The sequence below is a fragment of the Euleptes europaea genome, chromosome 3, assembly GCF_029931775.1.
Source record: "Euleptes europaea isolate rEulEur1 chromosome 3, rEulEur1.hap1, whole genome shotgun sequence".
In the NCBI taxonomy this organism is placed as follows: Eukaryota; Metazoa; Chordata; class Lepidosauria; order Squamata; family Sphaerodactylidae; genus Euleptes; species Euleptes europaea.
The window spans coordinates 25,389,576-25,410,448 of record NC_079314.1 but is presented as its reverse complement, the minus strand read 5'-3'; the positions used below and the strand labels follow the sequence as shown (position 1 = coordinate 25,410,448).

The following is a 20,873-nucleotide window of genomic DNA, read 5'->3' as shown; positions in this document are numbered from 1 at the left end:
GAGAGTTTTACAGATACCATGGACTGCCAAAAAGACAGACCAGTGGTTTGGAGTGGTGGACTCTGATCTGGAGAATCGAGTTTGATTCCCAGTTCCTCCACATGAGCTGCGGAGGGTAATCTGGTGAATTGGATTGGTTTCCCCACTCCTACACATGAAGCCCTCCTACACACGAAACCAGGAGCCCCGTGGTGCAGAGTGGTAAGCTGCAGTACTGAAGTCCAAGCTCTGCTCACGACCTGAGTTTGATCCCAACGGAAGTTGGTTTCAGGTAGCCGGCTCAAGGTTGACTCAGCATTCCATCCTTCCAAGGTTGGTCAAATGAGTACCCAGCTTGCTGGGGGTAAAGGGAAGCTGACTGGGGAAGGCACTGGCAAACCACCCCGTAAACAAAGTCTGCCTAGTAAACATCAGGATGTGACGTCACCCCATGGGTCAGGAATGACCCGGTGCTTGCACATGGGACCTTTACCTTTTTACACACAAAGCCAGTTGGGTGACCTTGGGCAAGTTACAGCTCTGTTAGAGCTCTCTCAGTCCCACCTACCTCACTGTGTTTTGGTTGCGGGGAGGGGAAGAGATGGTGATTGTTAGCCAGTATCAGTCTCCCTTAAGTGGTAGAGAAAGTCAGCATATAAAAACCAACTCTTCTTCTTCTTCCCTGTGGTCTAGAGCTACATGTGGCTCAGTACAGAATCAAATAGGGTTATTTTAGAGATGCTTCAAATGCAAACCCTGGGCAGATTTACGCCAGTGCACTAAAACAATCAAGTAGGGTGCTTCTCCTTATATTTATTTATTTATTGCTTATGGTTGCGATCTCACGTGTACCACTTCCTAATAAAAGACTTGTAACTGCCAGTGTTTGGGCTGTGGAAACGTCACGGAGTATTAATCAATATGTCAGTGGTCAGTCACGTAAAGTTGTTCTTTCTGTGCTGCAATGGGGCTTTCTGAGAAGAAGACGAAGACGACGACGGAGAAGAATAAGAATAAGAGTTGGTTGTTATATGCCGACTTTTTCTACCACTTAAGAGAGAATCAAACCAGCTTACAATCACCTTCCCTTCACCTCCCTACAACAGACACCCTGTGAAGTAGGTGGGGCTGAGAGAGCTTTAAGAGAGCTGTGACTAGCCCAAGGTCACCCAGCTGGCTTTGTGTGTAGGAGCAGGGAAACCAACCCAGTTCTCCAGATTAGCATCCGCTGCTCAAGTAGGAGGAGTGGGGAATCAAACCCGGTTCTCCAGATCAGAGTCCACTGCTCCAAACCACCGCTCTTAACCACTACACCACGCTGGCTCTCCACCATGCTGGCTGGTTGGAATTAATTTTAATCAACACAATCATGAGTTAAAGCTTTCATTAATCATTGAGGGGGCCAATAGTAATACCTGGGGCAGAGAATTATCCTTATGTAATTTCAAAGACTGTTTTTGCTTCTGGTGAATTACTCTAATCAAACCAGAAAATTAAACCAAAAAAGATTTTCCTTCCATTGATGAGGGGTAGCTTTTGCTCATAAAATTGGGAATTATGTAACACCGCCCATTATATACCCAAGTTTGCTTTGATACACAAATATATTTGGTGGTGAAAAGTGCCATCAAGTCACCGCTGACTTATAGCGACCCCATCGGGTTTTCAAAACAAGAGACGAACAGTGATCATTTGCCATTGCTCACCTCTGCATAGCAACCCCCTGGTCTTCCTTGGTGGTCTTCCATCCAAATATTAACCAAGACTGACCCTGCTTAGCTTCTGAGATCTGACAAGAGCAGGCTAGCCTGGGCTACCCAGGTCAGGGAACAGACATAGTTGCATTTAATCAATTAATTGAGCCAGTGTGGTGTAGTGGTTAAGAGCGGTGGTTTGGAGCGGTGGAGTCTGATCTGGAGAACCAGGTTTGATTCCCCACTCCTTCACATGAGCAGCGGAGGTTAATCTGGTGAACTGGATTTGTTTCCCCACTCCTACACACTAAGCCAGCTGGGTGACCTTGGGCTAGTCACAGCTCTCTCAGACTCACAGGGTGTCTGTTGTGGGGAGGGGAAGGGAAGGTGATTGTAAGCCAGTTTGATTCTCTCTTAAGTGGCAGAGAAAGCCGGCATATAAAAACCAACTCTTCTTCTTCTTCTTAAAGACAGAGGCCAGCTGTTACCTTCACAGGTGTGAGACCTATGGATTTAATGGAATGTAGAACCACACTGAATGTGGTATTGGCCACGCACACAAAAAGCAGTCACCAGAGTATTGGGCTAGGATCTGGGATACCCAGGTTTGAAACCCCACTCTACCATGGAACCTTGCTGGGTGACCTTGGGCCAACCACACATTCTCAGCCTAACCTACCTCACAGGGTTGTTGTGAGGATATAATGGAGGAAAGGAGATGGATGTAAGCCACTTTGGCTCCCCACTGGTGAGAAAATGAGGGGATCAATTAAATAAAATATATTCCGTTTCCAGAGAATTTCATTTCCCCCCTCCCCCAAAAAAGTAAGATTCGGGGCTCTGGGGTCCAGCATACTCCCTTGCCTTTTCTGCGACTAGTAAAACCAAAGTAAAATATGCAAAACAGAAAAAATAACAGAAAAAATTATGTCTATGTGTCCCCTTTCCAAACCATGCCATGCCAACTTCTTCACTCTTGAGAGACCCAGAGAGGATGCAGGGGATCTAGCAGTGGGCAGGTCCAACTGGGTAGACTCCTAGTTCTTTACCTCCACTAGATCCCTGGATAGATTCTGCTGATCCATGGTGTGTTTGGAGCTTCCCTCTGGGGACTCTTGAGTGGACCGTGGATTGCAGGGGAATCCTCCTCCTATGAGGAGGAGATTCCATCCCATTTTAACCATGATCCAGGGCAGGTCCTGACCCAAAGAAAACATGCCATTGTGCTTGTTTTTGCATCAGGTATAGAAGTTGCAAGACTGAATGTAGATTTTGGATTCCACTGGGCAGAGCTACATCCAGCCTTCAAAGCCCTAATTCCATTCAGGGTCCAAAGTGAGCTATTTCTATTTCCGGTCCATTTTTATGGTATGGATGGAAGCATTTGTGCTATCCCACTTTTCTCCCTATCACAGACTTAAAGCATCTTGCAGACAAGGATACAAGTATAATTTAAACAAACAAGAAGAAGATGCTGTCGAGTTGCGACTGGTTCATGGTGACCCCGTCCACAGGGTGTTCCGGGCAAGCGATGGGCTTCCTAGAGGCACCTGGTTGGCCACTGTGTGAACAGACAGCTGGACTTGATGGACCTTGGGCTGATCCAGCAGGGCCTTTCTTATGTTCTTATGAGCAGAGGTGGTTGGCCGTTGCCTTCCTCTGCGGAACAACCACAGCCTTTCTTGGTGATCTCCCATTTAAGTACTGACTATGGCCAACCCTGCTTAGTTCCCAAGCTCTGATGAGTTCAGGCTAAGCTAGCCTATTCAGGCTGCTTAGAGAAACAAACAGAAAAAGACAATACAACTTCTGCACTGGCCCTGGGATGGGTCCGCTAGGCTGGCTCAAAGGCCATGGGCGAAGAGCCTAGAGCCCTTTTAGGGTTGCCAGCCTCCAGGTGGTGACTGGAGATCTCCTGCTATTACAACTGATCTCCAGGTGATAGAAATCAGTTCCCCTAGAGATAATGGCCCCTATGACAATTGAACTCTATGGCCTTGAAGTCCCTTCCCTCTTCAAACCCCGCCCTCCTCAGACTCCCCCCCCCCAAAAAAAAATCCAGTTATTTTCCAACCCGGAGCTGGCAACCCTAAGCCCTTTGAATCACAGCAAAAAGTCACAACTCTGGCCATGTCAGGATTCGATACCTGCAATAAGAAAGCAGGCAGACTCTCAGCCCAGATCTGGCAGGCAGGTTCCCCTTCCCTGTTCTTCTGTATCTCCAGAAATACCCTTCTACCAAAGTAGGCTTCCTTCCTACCAAATTTTGGATTTGCACCACTGTGGAATCTGTGAAATGCTGGAGAGAGCCGGGTAGAATCTGGACTTTCCAAGCTTTTCAGGCACCGGTATTACTGGTTATCTAAAAGACTGTTTTTTAGGAGCCCCGTGGCACAGAGTGGTAAGCTGTAGTACTGCAGTCAAAAGCTCCGCTCACGACCTGAGTTTGATCCCAACGGAAGTTGGTTTCAGGTAGCCGGCTCAAGGTTGACTCAGCCTTCCATCCTTCCGAGGTCGGTAAAATGCTTGCTGGCGGTAAAGGGAAGATGACTGGGGAAGGCAATGGCAAACCACCCCATAAACAAAGTCTGCCTAGTAAACGTCAGGATGTAGCGTCACCCCATGGGTCAGGAATGACCCGGAGCTTGCACAGGGGACCTTTACTTTTACCTAAAAACAGCTTAATGGCTGGTTCATCTGTGTTGTAACCCTATGACTTTTGCTAGGCCAATAGATAGATCCCATGTAGAAGCAGAGGAGTTTTCATTCTATGTCCCAAAAAGACTTGGGAATGCAGCATCAGAAGGAGAATCACGACTAAGAAACCAAGCGAGTTGATGTGCACATGCCACATTCTAGGTGCCAAGGATGCAGCTTGTATTTTTAGCATTCTTGCAAACATGCTTTGCTAGCTTTCCTCGCCCAATCTGCAAGAAGGCTAAAAATATCTGCAAGATCTGTTTCATGCTGCTTTTATGAGGCCAAGTTGAAAAGATTTTTTTTAATGACTCCCAATTTCAAACAAACATACAAACAACTAAACCAAGGGCTACTCTTCATAGCTCAGGCCGTGTTGAAACCACAGATCGTAAACCGCCTGCGCATTATTGAGCACCTGTAAGAAGTGCACCAGTGCTGGCTAACTCTCTCTTTTTTTGCAACTGTGTCACAAGTCACAGTCATGAAACCAACCAAGTCACCCACAGGTAAGTATAGGAAAACACATATAGACAAGAGAAAACAGAAACCCTGCAAACGGCCCGATAAAGACGGAGCATCTCCAAGAGGCACAGAATATAGAAGAAGAAGAAAAAGAGGAAGAGGAAGAAGAAGAAGAAGAAGAAGAAGAAGAAGAATTGGTTTGTATATGCCGACTTTCTCTACCACTTAAGGAAGAATCAAACTAGCTTACAATCACCTTCCCCTTCCCACCACAGACACCTGTGAGGTAGGTGGGGCTGAGAGAGCTCTAAGAGAGCTGTGACTAGCCCAAGGTCACCCAGCAGGTTTCATGTGGAGGAGTGGGGAAACCGACCCGGTTCACCAGATTAGCGGCCGCTACTCATGTGGAGGAGTGGGGAATCAAACCCAATTCTCCAGATCAGAGCCCACTGTTCCAAACCACCGCTCTTAACCACTACACCATGCTGGATGTAGCCAGTATGAGAGTCAGTTAACAGGAGGGGTGGGTGGGAATAAGGAGCAAAGGAAAGAAATTAGCCTGATCAAGGGTCTGAGAGCCTATGGAATTCTGGAGTGAGAGATTTGGGGATTTCCAAATTGTTCCCCTTCCCCACACATCCTCAAAAGTCCCCAGCTTCTTGTTGCTGCTGTTGACCAATGCAAATGACAAAGCGATACAAATGACATTAAACTGATGGACTTGATTTTTTATTCTTTCTTTGCCTTTCTCGTGGGGTTGGGTTGATGCATTTGCGTTTAATTTGTGTTGTTCATCATTGGTACGCTAGACCTTTATATTGTTCCTACGAACATTTCTATTTATATAAATTGTAAAGTTTTCAGAGCCTGGTGTTGTTTGGTTTGGTTTTTGCATCTTTGTGTACAACACTGTTTTTTTGTTGTTTTTTTTTTCTTATTTTTATCAGCAGCTAGAATTAGTGCTGAGCAGATCTGAGCAGAGCTGGGTTCATTGTGGAGGGACTGTGCATCTCTGCCTCTGTTTGTCACGTGACTGCTGAAACAATCACAAAGAATATAGGATACCACCCACATTTTAATGCATGATACAGTTTCTGGACAGCCAAAATCACAAGGATCTTGATCAGTCGTTACAGCTTCACAAGTACTGCCTGATCTTTGGTCAACAATGTCCACATAACTGGAAAACCCGTGGCACTTTAGAGACTAACAACCTTTATTCTGGCATAAGCTTTTGTGAGTCAGAGCTCACTACAATGGATGCAAGAACCATCTGGAGGCGCTGGTAAGAAATGTAAGTTGCTTTCACGCCTGCCATTATCAACTACAGACCCCCTTTTTGTCTCCTATGATATTCCTGACTAGCCAGAAGCTTGGAGATCGAGTTACTTTTTAAAAATGAAAATCAACAAAACAAAAATGTGCACTGGAAACCTTCCTGCGAAATGCATCAGTGACGTGTTTTGTCAATTTTCCTGTGGAACAATGTGGTGAGCATCTTTTTTAGAAATGGGCTCTTCTGGCCAAACCTGCAGCTGGTTGAAGTCAGCCTCGCTCGGCCGGTGTCAGTGGCGCTAAGCCGAATGATCCCAGCTGAAGCTTCGGGCACGCACACGCACGTTTAAGAGATTTTAAGCCGCTGCGGACTGTGGTGATGCCTTGGAATGTTTAATACGCAACAGATGGATGTGTAGCCAAAATCTCTCACTCAGATTCCCCCTTGGAGGTCATGATTTCTGCCATTCGTTTCAAAGCCTTTGCAGCACTGTGGCTTAAACAGCCCATGGATTAGAGTCAAACATCCCTACGCTGAGCAAGACAGCAACGCCACGTTAGTTCCCAGCAATTAAAAAATATGGTTACAAACAGAAAAAGGAGGGGAAAGGAAAAAGAAGCAGCAGCAAAGGCAATTATATGATGAGAATATTCTTATAGGTGTGCAAAGGTAGAAGAGGACCATACTGCTAAGCTAGGGTTGCCAACCTCCCGGTACTAGCTGAAGATCTCCTGCTATTACAACTGATCTCCAGCCGATAGAGATCAGTTCACCTAGAGAAAATGGCCACTTCGGCAATTGGACTATATGGCATTGAAGTACCTCCCCTCCCTAAACCCCACCCTCCTCAGGCTCCGCCTCAAAAACTTCCTGCCGGTGACAAAGAAGGATCTAGCAACCCTATGCTAAGCTGTGCTACAGCGTGCTGGCCAAACATGTATAGGAATGGGTACCAGGGCCTGGCCAGGTTTCTCAAGACCTGGAATGCAAAACACCTACCTGCCCGGTTTAAGTCTAGCAAGGAAGAGTAGGTTTTAATATGTGACACTTCAAAGTACATTGCATTCTCCCTTGCAGAATTTGTGCCATTTATGAAAGTTGTCACTGGGCAAATACATGTTGATTCCAGCTAACCAGGGCTGGAATAACCATTAAGCAAAATAAGAACTGGCTTAGGGCATCAAGGAAAGGGGGGCACCTCAGAAATTTTCCATTGCGGGATTTACCATGGACCCTACGGTGCAAAACTGCAAATGGTGCAGCTGCACGAGGGTCCACAAAAAGTAGGAGAAAACCTTTCAAATATAAATAAAGTGAAAGTATATAAAAATAAATATTATTTTCCATCTTGCTGTTAGTTTTGCTTCATTTCGAAAAATCATATTTTATTTGATGGTGAAGAAGAAGAAGAAGAAGAGTTGGTTTTTATATGCCAATTTTCTCCACCACTTAAGGAAGAATCAAACCAGCTTACAATCCCCTTCCCCTCCCCGCAACAGACACCCTGTGAGGTAGGTGGGGCTGAGAGAGCTCTAAGAGAACTGTGACTAGCCCAAGGCCATCCAGCTGGCTTCATGAGGAGGAGTGGGGAATCAAACCCAATTCTCCAGATCAGAGTCCACCGCTCCAAACAACTGCTCTTAACCACTACACCACGCTGGCTCTCACACCATGCTGGCTCTATTATTGTTTATATTTTGAATTACATATATATGGGGGGCACCAAAATCTTTTAAGTGCTTAGGGCCTCTAAAGGTCTTAATCTGGCTCTGCAGCTAACATAGGCTTTACAATCACATTATTAAAAGTGACAGCACAAAATGTTTCTTGGATTTAAATGCCCCGGGGGGGGGGGGCTGAATTTTGCAGCTAGCTGGCCCCTTTTCATATACCCTGTGCTCAAACCCATATCCATCTGTTCACATGATCAAGATTAGCTGACCGCACAGCTGGGTTACACCAGGCTCCTATAGATCAGCTGCCCACCTGCCTGAGCCACTTGTCAATCAGCTGCCCAAATGGAGGAGCTGTGGCTCAGTGGTAGAACCTGTGCTTGGCATGCAGAAGGTCCCAGGTTCAATCCCCGGCATCTCCAGTTAAAGGGACTAAGCAAGGAGGTGATGTGAAAGACCTCAGCCTGAGACCCTGGAGAGCCGCTGCCGGTCTGAGTAGACAATATTGACTTTGATGGACCAAGGGTCTGGTTCAGTATAAGGCAGCTTCATGTGATATATCACAGAGGGGGAGTAAAAATGACCTTAAGGCAAACAGAGTTCATTGTTCCTTGTGATACGATGTGGCCATTCATCAAAAAGCTGGTGGCCTGCGGCGCTCTCTAGCCTGCCCCACATTCGCAAAGCATACAACACTCGGAAACCTCCATGAACTGTGACCACACTTCCCACTATGGGATTGTAAGCCTCAAGGCAATTCAGTGGTCTGGATGAACCGATCCCTCCATGGCTAGTGTGGTTCAGACTGGGAAGCCGCTAATGTCTCTGTCCTGGACCCCGGAGGCTTAATGCCTATTGATCAACCAAGTGGCGAGGTAGCTGGTGTCTTGTTCTCCAAGGCTCCCAGTTCACCTTATCAGCTGCATTGTAATACGTATGCCAGTCACGGATGCAAGACTGTGAGCTGTGCCCTGATTGTAGACTGGCCCACAGCAAAGCCAACTGGCACAATGTCATGTCCTAGCAAGGCCACAAGAGCATGGGGGTTTAAGGGACCTTCTGCGGGAGCCACTTAGATGATGTGACAAACCTGGGCATAGGGCGGTAGCACTTCCGATGACAGGTGGTGATAACTGACATGAATGAATGTTCTCCACAAAAAAAAAAAAAAAACACTCAACGTAGACAACTGGGTGTCAGGATGAAGGATTCTAACCTAATCTCCACCCTGACACATCAGCTTCTTATGTGTAAGAGATTCTTTTGTGTACATTGGAGAGTTCAATGATACAATCCCCCTCCAGCAGTCCGATGCAGGTTTTTCAACTGGGCCTCAGTTCCAGGGGTAGGGTTGCCAACTCCAGGTTGGGAAATTCCTGGAGATTTGGGGGGGGGCGTGGAACCTAGGTAGGAAAGGGTTTGGGGAGGGGAGGGAGCTCATCAGGGTCCACCTTCCAAAGCAACCATTTTTTCCAGAGTAACTGATCTTTGTCATCTGGAGATGAGTTGCAATTCCAGGAGATCTCCCAGCTCCACCTGGAGGTTGGCAACTCCAGGGGTCAAGCAGCAGGCCTACAGCAAAAGGCTAACTGAAGCTGGGTTGTATTCAGGCTCGGCCAGTCATGATGGGTTGCCCATCTTCCCCCCCTCCCAAGTGCAAATCAAAGGACTGGTTGGGGTTGGTTTCCATTGGCAAACTCAGGGAAGTTAACCATACCTCCCCACCCACACCCACCCACCCATTGCTCTGGTCTAAATCAGGGTCTGCATGGCTGTTATTTCTACTTAAAATTCTGGAAGGATCAGCTCACAGATCTCCCAAGGCCTCATCCACTGTCTTCTTGATACTTTCCCCTCATTTTTTTGTCCTTTTTCACTTGTACAGAGATGGTATTTTTATAAGCTTATCAATGACTTATGCTAAATCGCAGGGCCTTTCTTCAAGAGTTACAGCGTAATCCTCAGCAGCTTGACATCCTTCTAAACCTGCTAACTCCAACGGCTGCCAACCTCCACGTACTAGCTGGAGATTTCCTGCTATTACAACTGATCTCCAGGAGACAGAGATCAGTTCCCCTGGAGAAAATGGCCGCTTTGGCAATTGGACTCTATGGCATTGAGATCCCTCCGCTCCCCAAACCCTGCCCTCCTCAGGCTCCACCCCCCCGCAAATCTCCAGGTATTTCCCAACCCAGAGCTGGCAACCCTAACTCCAATAGACCTAGAAGAGTGCTTAAGATTTGGGATGCTCAAACATCTTCCAGTTTACGCAGTTGAGAACAGGGATGTAATTTTTCAATGATCGGTTTGATAGTTCAGTGACCCATTTGTGACTGTGTGGGAGGTTGCTTCACTGTGTTCCTTCCTAATAATGATGCAGTTAAGGTTGCCAGCCTCCAGGTGGTGGCTGGAGATCTCCTGCTATTACAACTGATGTCCAGGTGACAGAGATCAGTTTCCCAGATAAAATGGCTGCTTTGGCAACTGGAATCTATGGCACTGAAGTCCCTCCCCTCTCCAAACCCCGCCCTCCTCAGGCTCCACTCCCAAAAATCCCCAGGTATTTCCCTACCTGGAGCTGGCAACCCTAACTGTGAGGAAAAGCTAAATGTTTTGGAGGCTTCAAGTTTAAAAAAATACAACTGAGGGGGGACATAATACAAGTATTTAAAATTAAGAATAATGTGGAAGGGAGGCTTTTCAACCTCATTCATAACAAGAAGAAGAAGAAGAAGAAGAAGGGTTGGTTTTTATATGCTCTTTCTCAACCACTTAAGGGAGACTGAAACCGGCTTACAATCACCTTCCCTTCTCCTCCCCACAACAGACACCCTGTGAGGTAGGTGGGGCTGAGAGAGTGTGACTAGCCCAAGGTCATCCAGCTGGTTTCATGTGTAGGAGTGGGGAAACAAATCCAGATCACCAGATTAGCCTCTGCCGCTCATGTGGAGGAGTGGGGAATCAAACCTGGTTCTCCAGATCAGAGTCCACCACTCCAAACGAACGCTCTTAACCACTACACCACGCTGGCTCTCAGCCAGCACCCATTGCCCTCCTCAGGCTCCACCCCCAAAATCTTCTGGTATTTCCCAACCCGGAGCTGGCAACCCTAGATGCAGTGCAGTACAATTGGCTTTTCACACATGCGCCTTCTCACACAGCCTGATTGGGTTCCCCAGTCCTTGCTGCATAACTGATCTACTCAGCAGGCAATAGCTTAAATAGACCAATCAGTCACAAATCCTATACATTAGTCATAAATAAATTTGGTGATTGCAATTATTCCCCATGAATGAGGATGTCCAGGGCTGCATGCACACTACACTGACTGGCTCAACATACCTATGCCAACAGGTGCAGGTTGCCTGTTCAACCCCATTCGTGATGGGGATCAGGGATAGCAATTCTTCTCCATGAACAAGCTGTGTTTTAATAAAATCACATGAACACATGAAGCTGCCTTATACTGAATCAGACCCTTGGTCCATCAAATTCAGTACTGTCTACTCAGACCACCAGCAGCTCTTCAGGGTCTCAGGCAGAGGTCTTTCACGTCACCTATTTGCCTAGTCCCTTTTTAACTGGAGATGCCGGGGATTGAACCTGGGACCTTCTGCATGCCAAGCAAATGCTCTACCACTGAGCCATGGCCCCTCTCCTATCCTTTGTTGAAAGTAGTTGCCGAGTGGTTTGAATCGGCAGGGTCTTTGTGCATGCACAGCGTTGGGAAAATCAGATGCGAACCTGTTCTGCAGGTGTTGGCAGTGGTTCAGCATAACCAAACAGGCTCAGCAATCATCTCATGTCTGACCGACACCTTTGAACATGTTGAGGTTTGACTGTCAAATACATCTGCAGTGAAATTTGCAACATCCCTACTTAGGGTTATACTGTTCTCTCTCTGCATTCCGAATTGTGTTATATATCTTTCAGGTTTAATTGGTTGTGTCCTACCTTGGCTTTTGATGTTTTTGGGTTTTTTTAATGGTAACTCCTTATTTTCCTCTTTATTTCTGTCTGTTATTAGTGATTTTCAAGGTTCTGTTTTAAGACTTATTTTATTTATCTTTATTTTGGCTCTCTCATTTCTTCCAGTCAGTATCACTGTTTTGCAGATGACATTCAGTTGTGTCTTTCTAGTCCATCTCCCCTTGCGTCTTCACAATGTCTCTAACTGCTTGAGGGATGCTTCCTGACAACTGTCTAGCCATAAATTGAAAATCAATATGCAGAAAGCTAAATTAATTGTTTTTCCTCCTAAACCTTCCTGGTCTTCTTCTTTCTCATTCTCTTTGGGCAGTTCTGTAATTCATTCCACAGAGTGAGTCCACAGCCTTGAAACTGCTGGTGGTATTTCTCTTCCTATCGTCCTTCAGATTTCTGCTCTTGCTAAAACTTGATGGGTTTGCCTTCAGGACAGACAGACAGACAGTCAGTCAAACACCATTTTATACCCACCAGCACTAAGCACAGAGAAGCTGGCTAAAACAGGCCTTAAAATCAAGGCCTGAAACACCTTTTCTCCCACCATCTCTTTTTTATTTTCTAACATCCAGCCCGATTAGGGTTGCCAGGTCCCTTTTTGCCACCGGTGGGGGTTTTTTGGGGTGGAGACTGAGGAGGACGGGGTTTGGGGAAGAGAGGTACTTCAGTGCCGTAGAGTCCAATTGCCAAAGCAGCCATTTTCTCAAAACCGGCTTCCAGACAAGGATCAGGGTAAAAGTGGTTTCAAAACGAGGAAAAAACCAGGGCCTGCATCTCTTCTTTTGTTCTCCTCACTATTTGGTAAAATAAGGTTGATAAAAGACTCTGTTTAATGGACTGCCTTTGTCAATGGATGACTTTCCTTCAAAGGACATCCTTCCAAGGGACTTTTTATTATCTTCAGCCCCTTATGACTTTCTATATTGAGTTTCCCAGTTGGCACTATTAGCCAAACGTTCTGGCTCCTGCAGAAGACAGCCTCTTTATCTCATTGCCTTATAAAGCCTAATCCACTAATATATCTATTATTCATTGGGAATCTGAAAGCAGTCAAAAGGCACTCTTGGTCATTTTGTTATTAAAGTAAACTGCAGACTCCCTTTCTGCCAACGCAAAGTTTTCTTTCTCGCTTAAAATACATTAATGACCCATTAAAAGGAGGTGATCCAAAGCAGAGCTTATATATAGGATTGTCTTTGGAGAGTTAGAAATTGATATAAATAAACAGTCTTTAATGTGTTCATTAAGAAAGGGGTTCAGAGGGACAGGGGACAAGATACTTTCCCACTCTGTATTCCCGGCGGGGGGCGGGGGAGATGTCTGATAAGAGATGACGTTGCTTATGGCCATTAATAATTTCATGACTTTTTTAAAAAATCTAAAAATAGCAGGGACAAGAAAAGAGAGCCAGAAATATGGAACCAGTTTCTTGATCCTCAGCAAAAATTACAGTTTAGCAGACCTGAAACAATAGGGTTGCCAACCTCCAGGTGGGGGCTGAAGATCTCCAGGTGACAGAGATCAGTTCACCTGGAAACAATGGCCGCTTTGGCAATTGGACTTTATGGCGTTGAAGTCCACCCCCCTCTCCAAACACTCCCCCAAAACATTTTGGCCAAAAACACATGGTCCCTTAACCCACTTTATTCCCCATTTCAGCCAGGATCACATTACCCGGCTTGGGGGGGGGGGAAACGGTACTCATTACCTTGAAAAGCAGGGACAAAACTTTGCAATCGATCCATGTAAACAGAAAATGCAGGAGACATGAAGTTCCTGTTTAGTTTGGCACACACCCCACACCACCGGTGATTGGTCATTTCAAATTGACCAATGAGGGCCTTCCCTGCTTTGGGAAATGACCAACCATTGGGGCAGGGGTGTTGCAAGCTAAACAGGAACTGTGCACATCTCCCGCATTTTCTGTTTACATGGATGGATTTGCACACAGTTTCGTCCCTGCTTTTCAAGGTAGCGCATACAGTTTCCCCCCAGCCAGGGTAAATTTGATCCTGGCTGAAACGGGAAACAAAGTGGGTTAAGGGACCATGCATTTTTGGCCTTTATGTTTCCTCACAGTGCTTCAGTGCCTTAATTTTCTCCTTCTAGTAATAAAGTATCACAGATGCAGCAAAAATTATGTTTTCCACAGACAAGAAAGGTGTTTTTACAGACGTATGGCAGAAAGCTATGACATCATACATTGATTTGAAACAACCCAATGAGGTCTGAGTATGCTTCAGGAGGCACAGACTGCTGAGAGCATCTGAGAGTCCGTTTTAAAAAGAAAAAGAGGTCTAGAGGAATTTAAACCTTTGCTTGCGGTACCTGTTTCATTTGCGGCTTGGCATGCCACTAGTGCCGCCCCAGTGAACGGATCTCCAGCCTTCACCTGGAACTTGGCAACCGGGAGACCTCACCTGGCGAAAATTATTTTCACCACGGGACTTTGTTTGCTTCTGTTTCACTGTATAAGGTTTGATTTTTATGACTGAATTATAAAAAGTCTTATTGATGTTTCCAGTAGCCATCAGTGCTTGTTATTTTCCTTCAACTCTGTTATTATAGCACGAGGGACGATTTTTGAATTGTATAACCAGTCATGGCATATTGGTCAGACTCTTTTGCTTATACCACTGAAGAACATGAACGGGTTCTCAGTGTTGTTCCACCATTACAGGAAAAGGTTTCTATTAGAAAAGATTCTTATGAGCAATTATTGAATCTATCTAAACGAGGAGTACGTAACGATATGCATGCCTCTTCGTTAGCTGACTATTTAAAAAATAAAATGATACCTAGAGGTTTAAGAATAAGCAAGGCACCAACTTTATTCCGACAGGATGAGGATTTCAAAAAACGTTGGATGGCAATCCTCAATAAATGTTCTTATGATTTAATGTTGCTTATTGTACAACAGGCAAATGCTGAGAATATAAAAATTAAAAAAGAAACTGAAGAGATGAAAGACAAATTAAAAGATGAATTGGATACTTCTGAACTGGCTAGCTTAATTAAGAAATTGGAGTCTGATTTGAAATCCTATACTGACAATATAAGGTCCTATAAAATTAAAAAATTTGAAAGGGACACAATGGATTATTCAAAAAATGCTGTTTATCCTTGGTTTAATATTCAGGAAGGAGGGACAGAACCTCAAAATACAGGCAGAAGATATACCCGTCAAAATCAAACTGAGAGTGATTCCTCTAGCCTTTCCAGCCGCTCCTCATTCAGGGAATACTCTTTAAGACCCAGGAGAGGCCGGGGATATAATTATTTTCCCAGGTGCGGCCGGCGCAGAGCAATCTCATAGTCAATATATCTGATTATGTATTATCTCCTACAGAACAACAGGTTTTAAATTTGGGTTTGGGGTACGTTCCCAAACCCACCTACTCAGCTTTTCAAACCCGCATTGACATATTTAAGTTGGTCCGACTAATTAAATTAAGGGAACATTTTGGCGAATCTGCCGCCCCAATTCGGACATTTCGACCACGTTCTACTTACACTCCCTCCTCTTGCAGTCATTTAATAACGACATTCCACCATCAGGTTCTTAAAGACCTTACTAAACTGGAAAAAAGACGCAGGTTCCAAGGAAATAATTTTTCCAAAGATGAACGTGAGGCTTTAATTAAATTGGCCAATAATCCCGATTTAACCATTAAGGAAGCTGACAAGGGCGGGGCCATCGTCCTACTCAACTCTCGGGATTATATTCAGGAAAATCGCAGCCAGCTCAGCAATCTTAATTATTATCAACAATTAAATCATGATCCCACCTCAAGAGTAATGTTATCTATCAGAACAGTAATTCAGGAAGGCTTAGCCATGGATTATATTACACGCAAGGAAGCTGAATTTCTTTTAAATCAACATCCTCGTATGGCTATTTTTTATTCCTTGCCTAAAATACATAAAAATCTTCCCAAGCCACCAGGCCGACCTATAGTTTCTGGGAATCAAAGTATCACTGAACCTTTAGCTCAATTTTTGCAGTTTTATTTAATGGATTTTTCAAAAAATACCCCATCTTACATACAGGACAGTAAGGATTTTATGTTTAACACAATGTCTCCTTATGGATTGAATACAGCCTATGATTATTCCTGTTTTTTGTAAAATGACCTGGTAGCTTTGAACATGTAATTGGCACAAGGCCTTCTCTTGTTTCTAAAATGTACTGTTTCTTTAATGCTAGTTGCACCTGTTGGCAATATAGCACATTTAAGCATTGCTATGAGTACTCATTGTTAAGAATGCTACAAGCCTTCCTCATGACAGATGTGATATTATTCACTGGCATTTGGTATGTATGTGTTAAGACTCCTCTGTATACTTATATTAGCAATATTAGTATTCTTAAGATTGTATAGCATATTCAAGTCTCGCATTTTTGTATTATTTTTCTTATATAGAGTCAAATATACTAGCTCAAGCCACCTTAAGCCCGATGGACAAAGCATCAGCGAAATAGGAAAATACCGGAATCCTATTTCGGGCTTAAAATATTCTAAGGAAATTCTCCTCAAAGTAAAGGGCAATTTAGCCCCAATTTTTGTTACAATTTACTTTAAAATCAAGTTTTGGCTCAAAATTCTTCGGCTACATACAGCCAATATCGATCTGCAACTACCTTTGCTTGCGGTACCTGTTTCATTTGCGGCTTGGCATGCCACTAGTGCCGCCCCAGTGAACGGATCTCCAGCCTTCACCTGGAACTTGGCAACCGGGAGACCTCACCTGGCGAAAATTATTTTCACCACGGGACTTTGTTTGCTTCTGTTTCACTGTATAAGGTTTGATTTTTATGACTGAATTATAAAAAGTCTTATTGATGTTTCCAGTAGCCATCAGTGCTTGTTATTTTCCTTCAACCTCCAGGTAATAGCTGGAGATCTCCTGCTATTACATTTGATCTCCAGCTGATAGAGATCAGTTCACCTGGAGAAAATGGCCGCTTTGGCAATTGAACTCTATGGCACTAAAGTCCCTCCCCAAACCCCGCCCTCCTCAGGCTACGCCCCAAAAACATCCCACCGGTGGTGAAGAGGGACCTGGCAACCCTAGATGGGGAGGATTTCTGAATTGGCATTATTTCTCATGATTCCCTCTGGGCCTCCAGTTGGGTAACTGCACCTAATAGTGGGTGGCTCAACTAGTGGGTGGCTCAACTAGATTTGCCAACTTTCAAGTGGGGCCTGGAGTTATTCTGGAATTCCAACTGATCTCCAGACTACAGAGATCAGTTGCCTTAGAGCAAATGGCTGCTTTGGAGGGTGGTGCCTATGGCATTATACTCCACTGAGGTCCCTCTCTGTGCTCTACCCCAAAATCTTTAGGAATTTTCCAGCACACAAAATCAGGCCAGCTACACCTCTGTAGCATGATGTGCACCTGCCAAATGCTCTCTTCTACACTGCTATTCAGGGCACAGGCCGTCAATCCATCAGGCCGCTCTACAACTGAGTTTCATCCCAGCCTATTCTTGAATTCTCTGCAGAAGGCTGGCTTGTAAACTGTTTCCTGGATAACCAGAAGCCATCCCTGAGACATCTTTCCTTCTCCCTTAAAAGAAGTCACTTTGTTGAGTAATTTCCCGCCCCCCAGACCAACACAGGGGACCACAAATGATGCCTGGGCTTGGTGACTAACCATGATTTGAAGAAGACAGCCACATTTTGTTTTCCTGCTCCACAAAAGCACCCCCCCTGTACCCACTGCCCAAGAAAGGGATTTTCCCAGGGAAGAGAGAAGGAGATTGATAGCCAGCACCCATTTTGAAAGAGACCTTCTCTACTTCCCTGTGACTCTTTAAAACAGGGGTAGGGAACCTTTTTTCCGCCAAGGGCCATTTGGGTATTTATAACATCATTCGCGGACCATACAAAATTATCAACTTAAAAATTAGCCGACCAAGCCCCAAGCAGGCAGCTGCCCCAGATGACACCCCCCCGATGCAGGCAAAGGGTTAACACAAAGGGTTAACACAGTTTCTTGGACGGTCCTAGCAGCTCCGTAGCTGATGACTCTTCTGCAAGGGGGGTTTCAGCAAGTACAACGCTCCTTTCAAAATATCGCTGCTTTGTACAGCTTAGCGTTTCCAAATTTGACTTAAGGATCAAATATCATGAACTGCAAAGTTGTGGTCGGATAAAATGGAATACATAGTCTGAAGAAGCCATCGAAACAAGCTAGAACAGGGATCTTGTCATAAAAAGGGGGCTTTTGGCCTGAATATTTAGAAACGCTAAGCTGTACAAAGCAGCAATATTTTGAAAGGAGCATTGTCTGATTGGTCAGCAACGGTCAGCTGACTACGGAAGCAAGTGCATCTCCTTGACAAGTGCATCTTCTTGGTGTTTTACGGCGCGTAGGATCCACGCAGCCGAAAGGAATTAATCTTTGGCGAATTGCACCATTATACAGTGGATTATAATACTATTGGACGTGTGGTCCATCGGACCATATTGAACTTTAACAACATAAGATCTCGCTAACTGTAGGGGATTCTTTGTGAATGTATACGTTATCCAATAGCCATGTAAACAATAATATAGTTATTGTGTTGTTGTTCACATTGTGTAATTACATCGGGAATACCCACTGTAACAGTATTTTGAATGATGGATTTTCTGGTTTCTGTTGTTTAAATAAGATAATGCCTTAAGAATAGTAAAATTGCATAAAAATAGTTAGTGGTTGTGTACGGATAATTTTTCCCTTGTGGGTTCTTTTTGCACAACCTTCCTTCAGTACGCTTTAGTCTGTTTGTAACCTCCAGGTACTAGTTGGAGATCTCCTGCTATTACACCTGATCGCCAGCCGATAGAGATCACTTCACCTGGACAAAATGGCCACTTTGGCAATTGGACTCTATGGCATTGAAGTCCCACCCCTCCCCAAACCCCACCCTCCTCAGGCTCCACCCAAAAAACCTCCCACTGGTGGCAAAGAGGGACCTGGCAACCCTACATATTGACGAACATCATCTTCTTTGGAGAGACTGAACAGCTTGCGGATTCTGTCCCTTTTGGGACCAAGTTGACGATGCACAGTGGTGTCAGTTAGTCCAGGAATATCTTTTTCACCTTTCTTTACAGTGACCAAATTCAAGGCACTAAGGTTGGCATCGACAATGCAACCCCGAACAGATTTGTGTTTCCATTCTCCAGTTCTCCTGGGACGATAACATGCGTGGCCCTTGCTGAGCAGCAGGCAGACATGTCCGTGAGTCAGAACGCCTTGCTTCATGGGGAAGCCTTGTTTGTCGTTGCCACCACTAATGCGGACAATATATCCCTTCCATTCCTCACCAAGCATATCTGCAGAGACCTCTGCGGTCATCCGCTTCTCATAGAAGGTGTGGATCTTGTGCTCCTCTTTCACTTCAATGAGCTTCTGGCAGCCAGTGGCTGGGAAGGAGACGTTCAGCTTCATGGTGCCGACGAGACTACTCACTTAGGATCTGCCACGGGAAAGAGCGAAAGTTTTGTTTTATTGATACGCAAAGGTATGTACATCAAAGGTATGCATATTCGATCCATTAAGCAATTAAAACTCAAACAGTTGCTTAATTAGGGCTGCATACCTATTTGCAAATTAATTCCACTGAATGCACACTTTTCAGTAAAGAGGCAGATAGGTTTGCACTGGAAGGTTTTGTTTGTCGAGTGACTGCCCAGTAACAAAGCTATTTTTTGTTGCCTGCCACGGACTGCAAACATGGGGGGGAAGGGAGGGGGTCAAACACCTTCCCCTTGTAATGTACAGTCCAAGGCTGGTATTCTGTGTGTGGCTTGCCAAATGTCAAGCTATCCCATCCTAATCTAGGTTGGTGGGCCATTTTGTGAGGCAGAGGAACACAGCCATAAACCTATAAATATGAGCTAAGCTATTCTTTTATTTTCTCAGGTAGGACGTTCACTCAGCAGAGAGCAGCGCACAAGATCACCCAAGATGGACCCCACTGCTCCTGGGAGCAAAGAGAGAAGTTAAGGAAAGGTTTTTTCTTGCACAAGCAAGGCGCCGGTGGCCAACCACAGGTGGAAAGAACCGAGCATTGTCAAAGGGAAGGAAAACCAAAGCCGAGAGCCACAGAACCTGAGACAGACATTGCAAACTGTTTCCGAGATACCGTCTCACCGCACGATGGTAAACTAGCGCGTCAACAGCAGCGAGGGCTGTTGAGCTAATGTGCAGAGCTGAGGGCCTGTCCTGAGGACGGGACGCGGAAATGAAAAAGACCAGAGTAAGCTCGTGCTGAGCAGGATCCCCTGGAATATTTTACCCTACTCTGGGAACACCACAGGATCACCTGCCCGCTTAGACACCCTCCCCAGGTTGAATCTTTCAGGGATTTATAGGAACTAGAATGTTTATGTGCCCAAAAGGCCCAAGTCTCTGCGTGGGGGAGAGTTAAGCCCAAACCAAGCAAAGACTGATAAAGTATTGTATTTGTTTTAAAGCCATGTAAGCTGCAGTACTGCAGTCAAAAACTCTGCTCATGACCTGAGTTCGATCCCGACAGAAGTCGGTTTCAGGTAGCCGGCTCAAGCTTGACTCAGCCTTCCATCCTTCCAAGGTCGGTCAAATGAGTACCCAGCTTGCTGGGGGTAAAGGGAAGATGACTGGGGAAGGCAATGGCAAACCACCCCATAAATAAAGTCTGCCTAGGAAACGTCGGGATATGACGTCACCCCATGGGTCAGGAATGACCTGGTGCTTGCACAGGGGACCTTTACCTTTTAAAAGACATAATGTGCATTCAAAGCCTGAGGAGAATAGACCTGGATTTTCATAGCACTTGTCTTGGTTTGAATCCAGAAGCCCAAACATACAGCACAATGGACCAAATAATTATATTTCAACAAATATCTACAAAATATACAATTCTATCCCTATGGTACCATCTATTAAAGAAAAATGTATCTAGTAAAAACAAAGTATCAATGTCGTCCCATATGATCTCCCAAAAAGGGAGGCAAGTCCTTTGTTGTTACAAACAAAACAATCACTTGTAAGGCGCTGGAAAAGCTGCCCGTCTCGGGTATGGTCAATACATCAGAAATACCCTTTTTGGACACCATCATTTACATT

At 45.1% G+C, this 20,873-nt stretch overlaps 1 protein-coding gene across 1 annotated transcript in view; it reads right to left on the bottom strand.

Annotated features, from left to right (window-relative positions):
• The window catches only part of LOC130474735 (40S ribosomal protein S6-like), a 33,034-nt gene extending 13,791 nt beyond the window's left edge, over positions 1–19,243 (bottom strand). Inside the window, exon 1 of the mRNA XM_056846432.1 lies at positions 18,750–19,243. Coding sequence (XP_056702410.1) covers positions 18,750–19,214 — 465 coding nt within the window. The 5' untranslated portion in view covers positions 19,215–19,243. The remainder of the gene's footprint in view (positions 1–18,749) is intronic.
• Between the last annotated feature and the right edge of the window lie 1,630 nt (positions 19,244–20,873).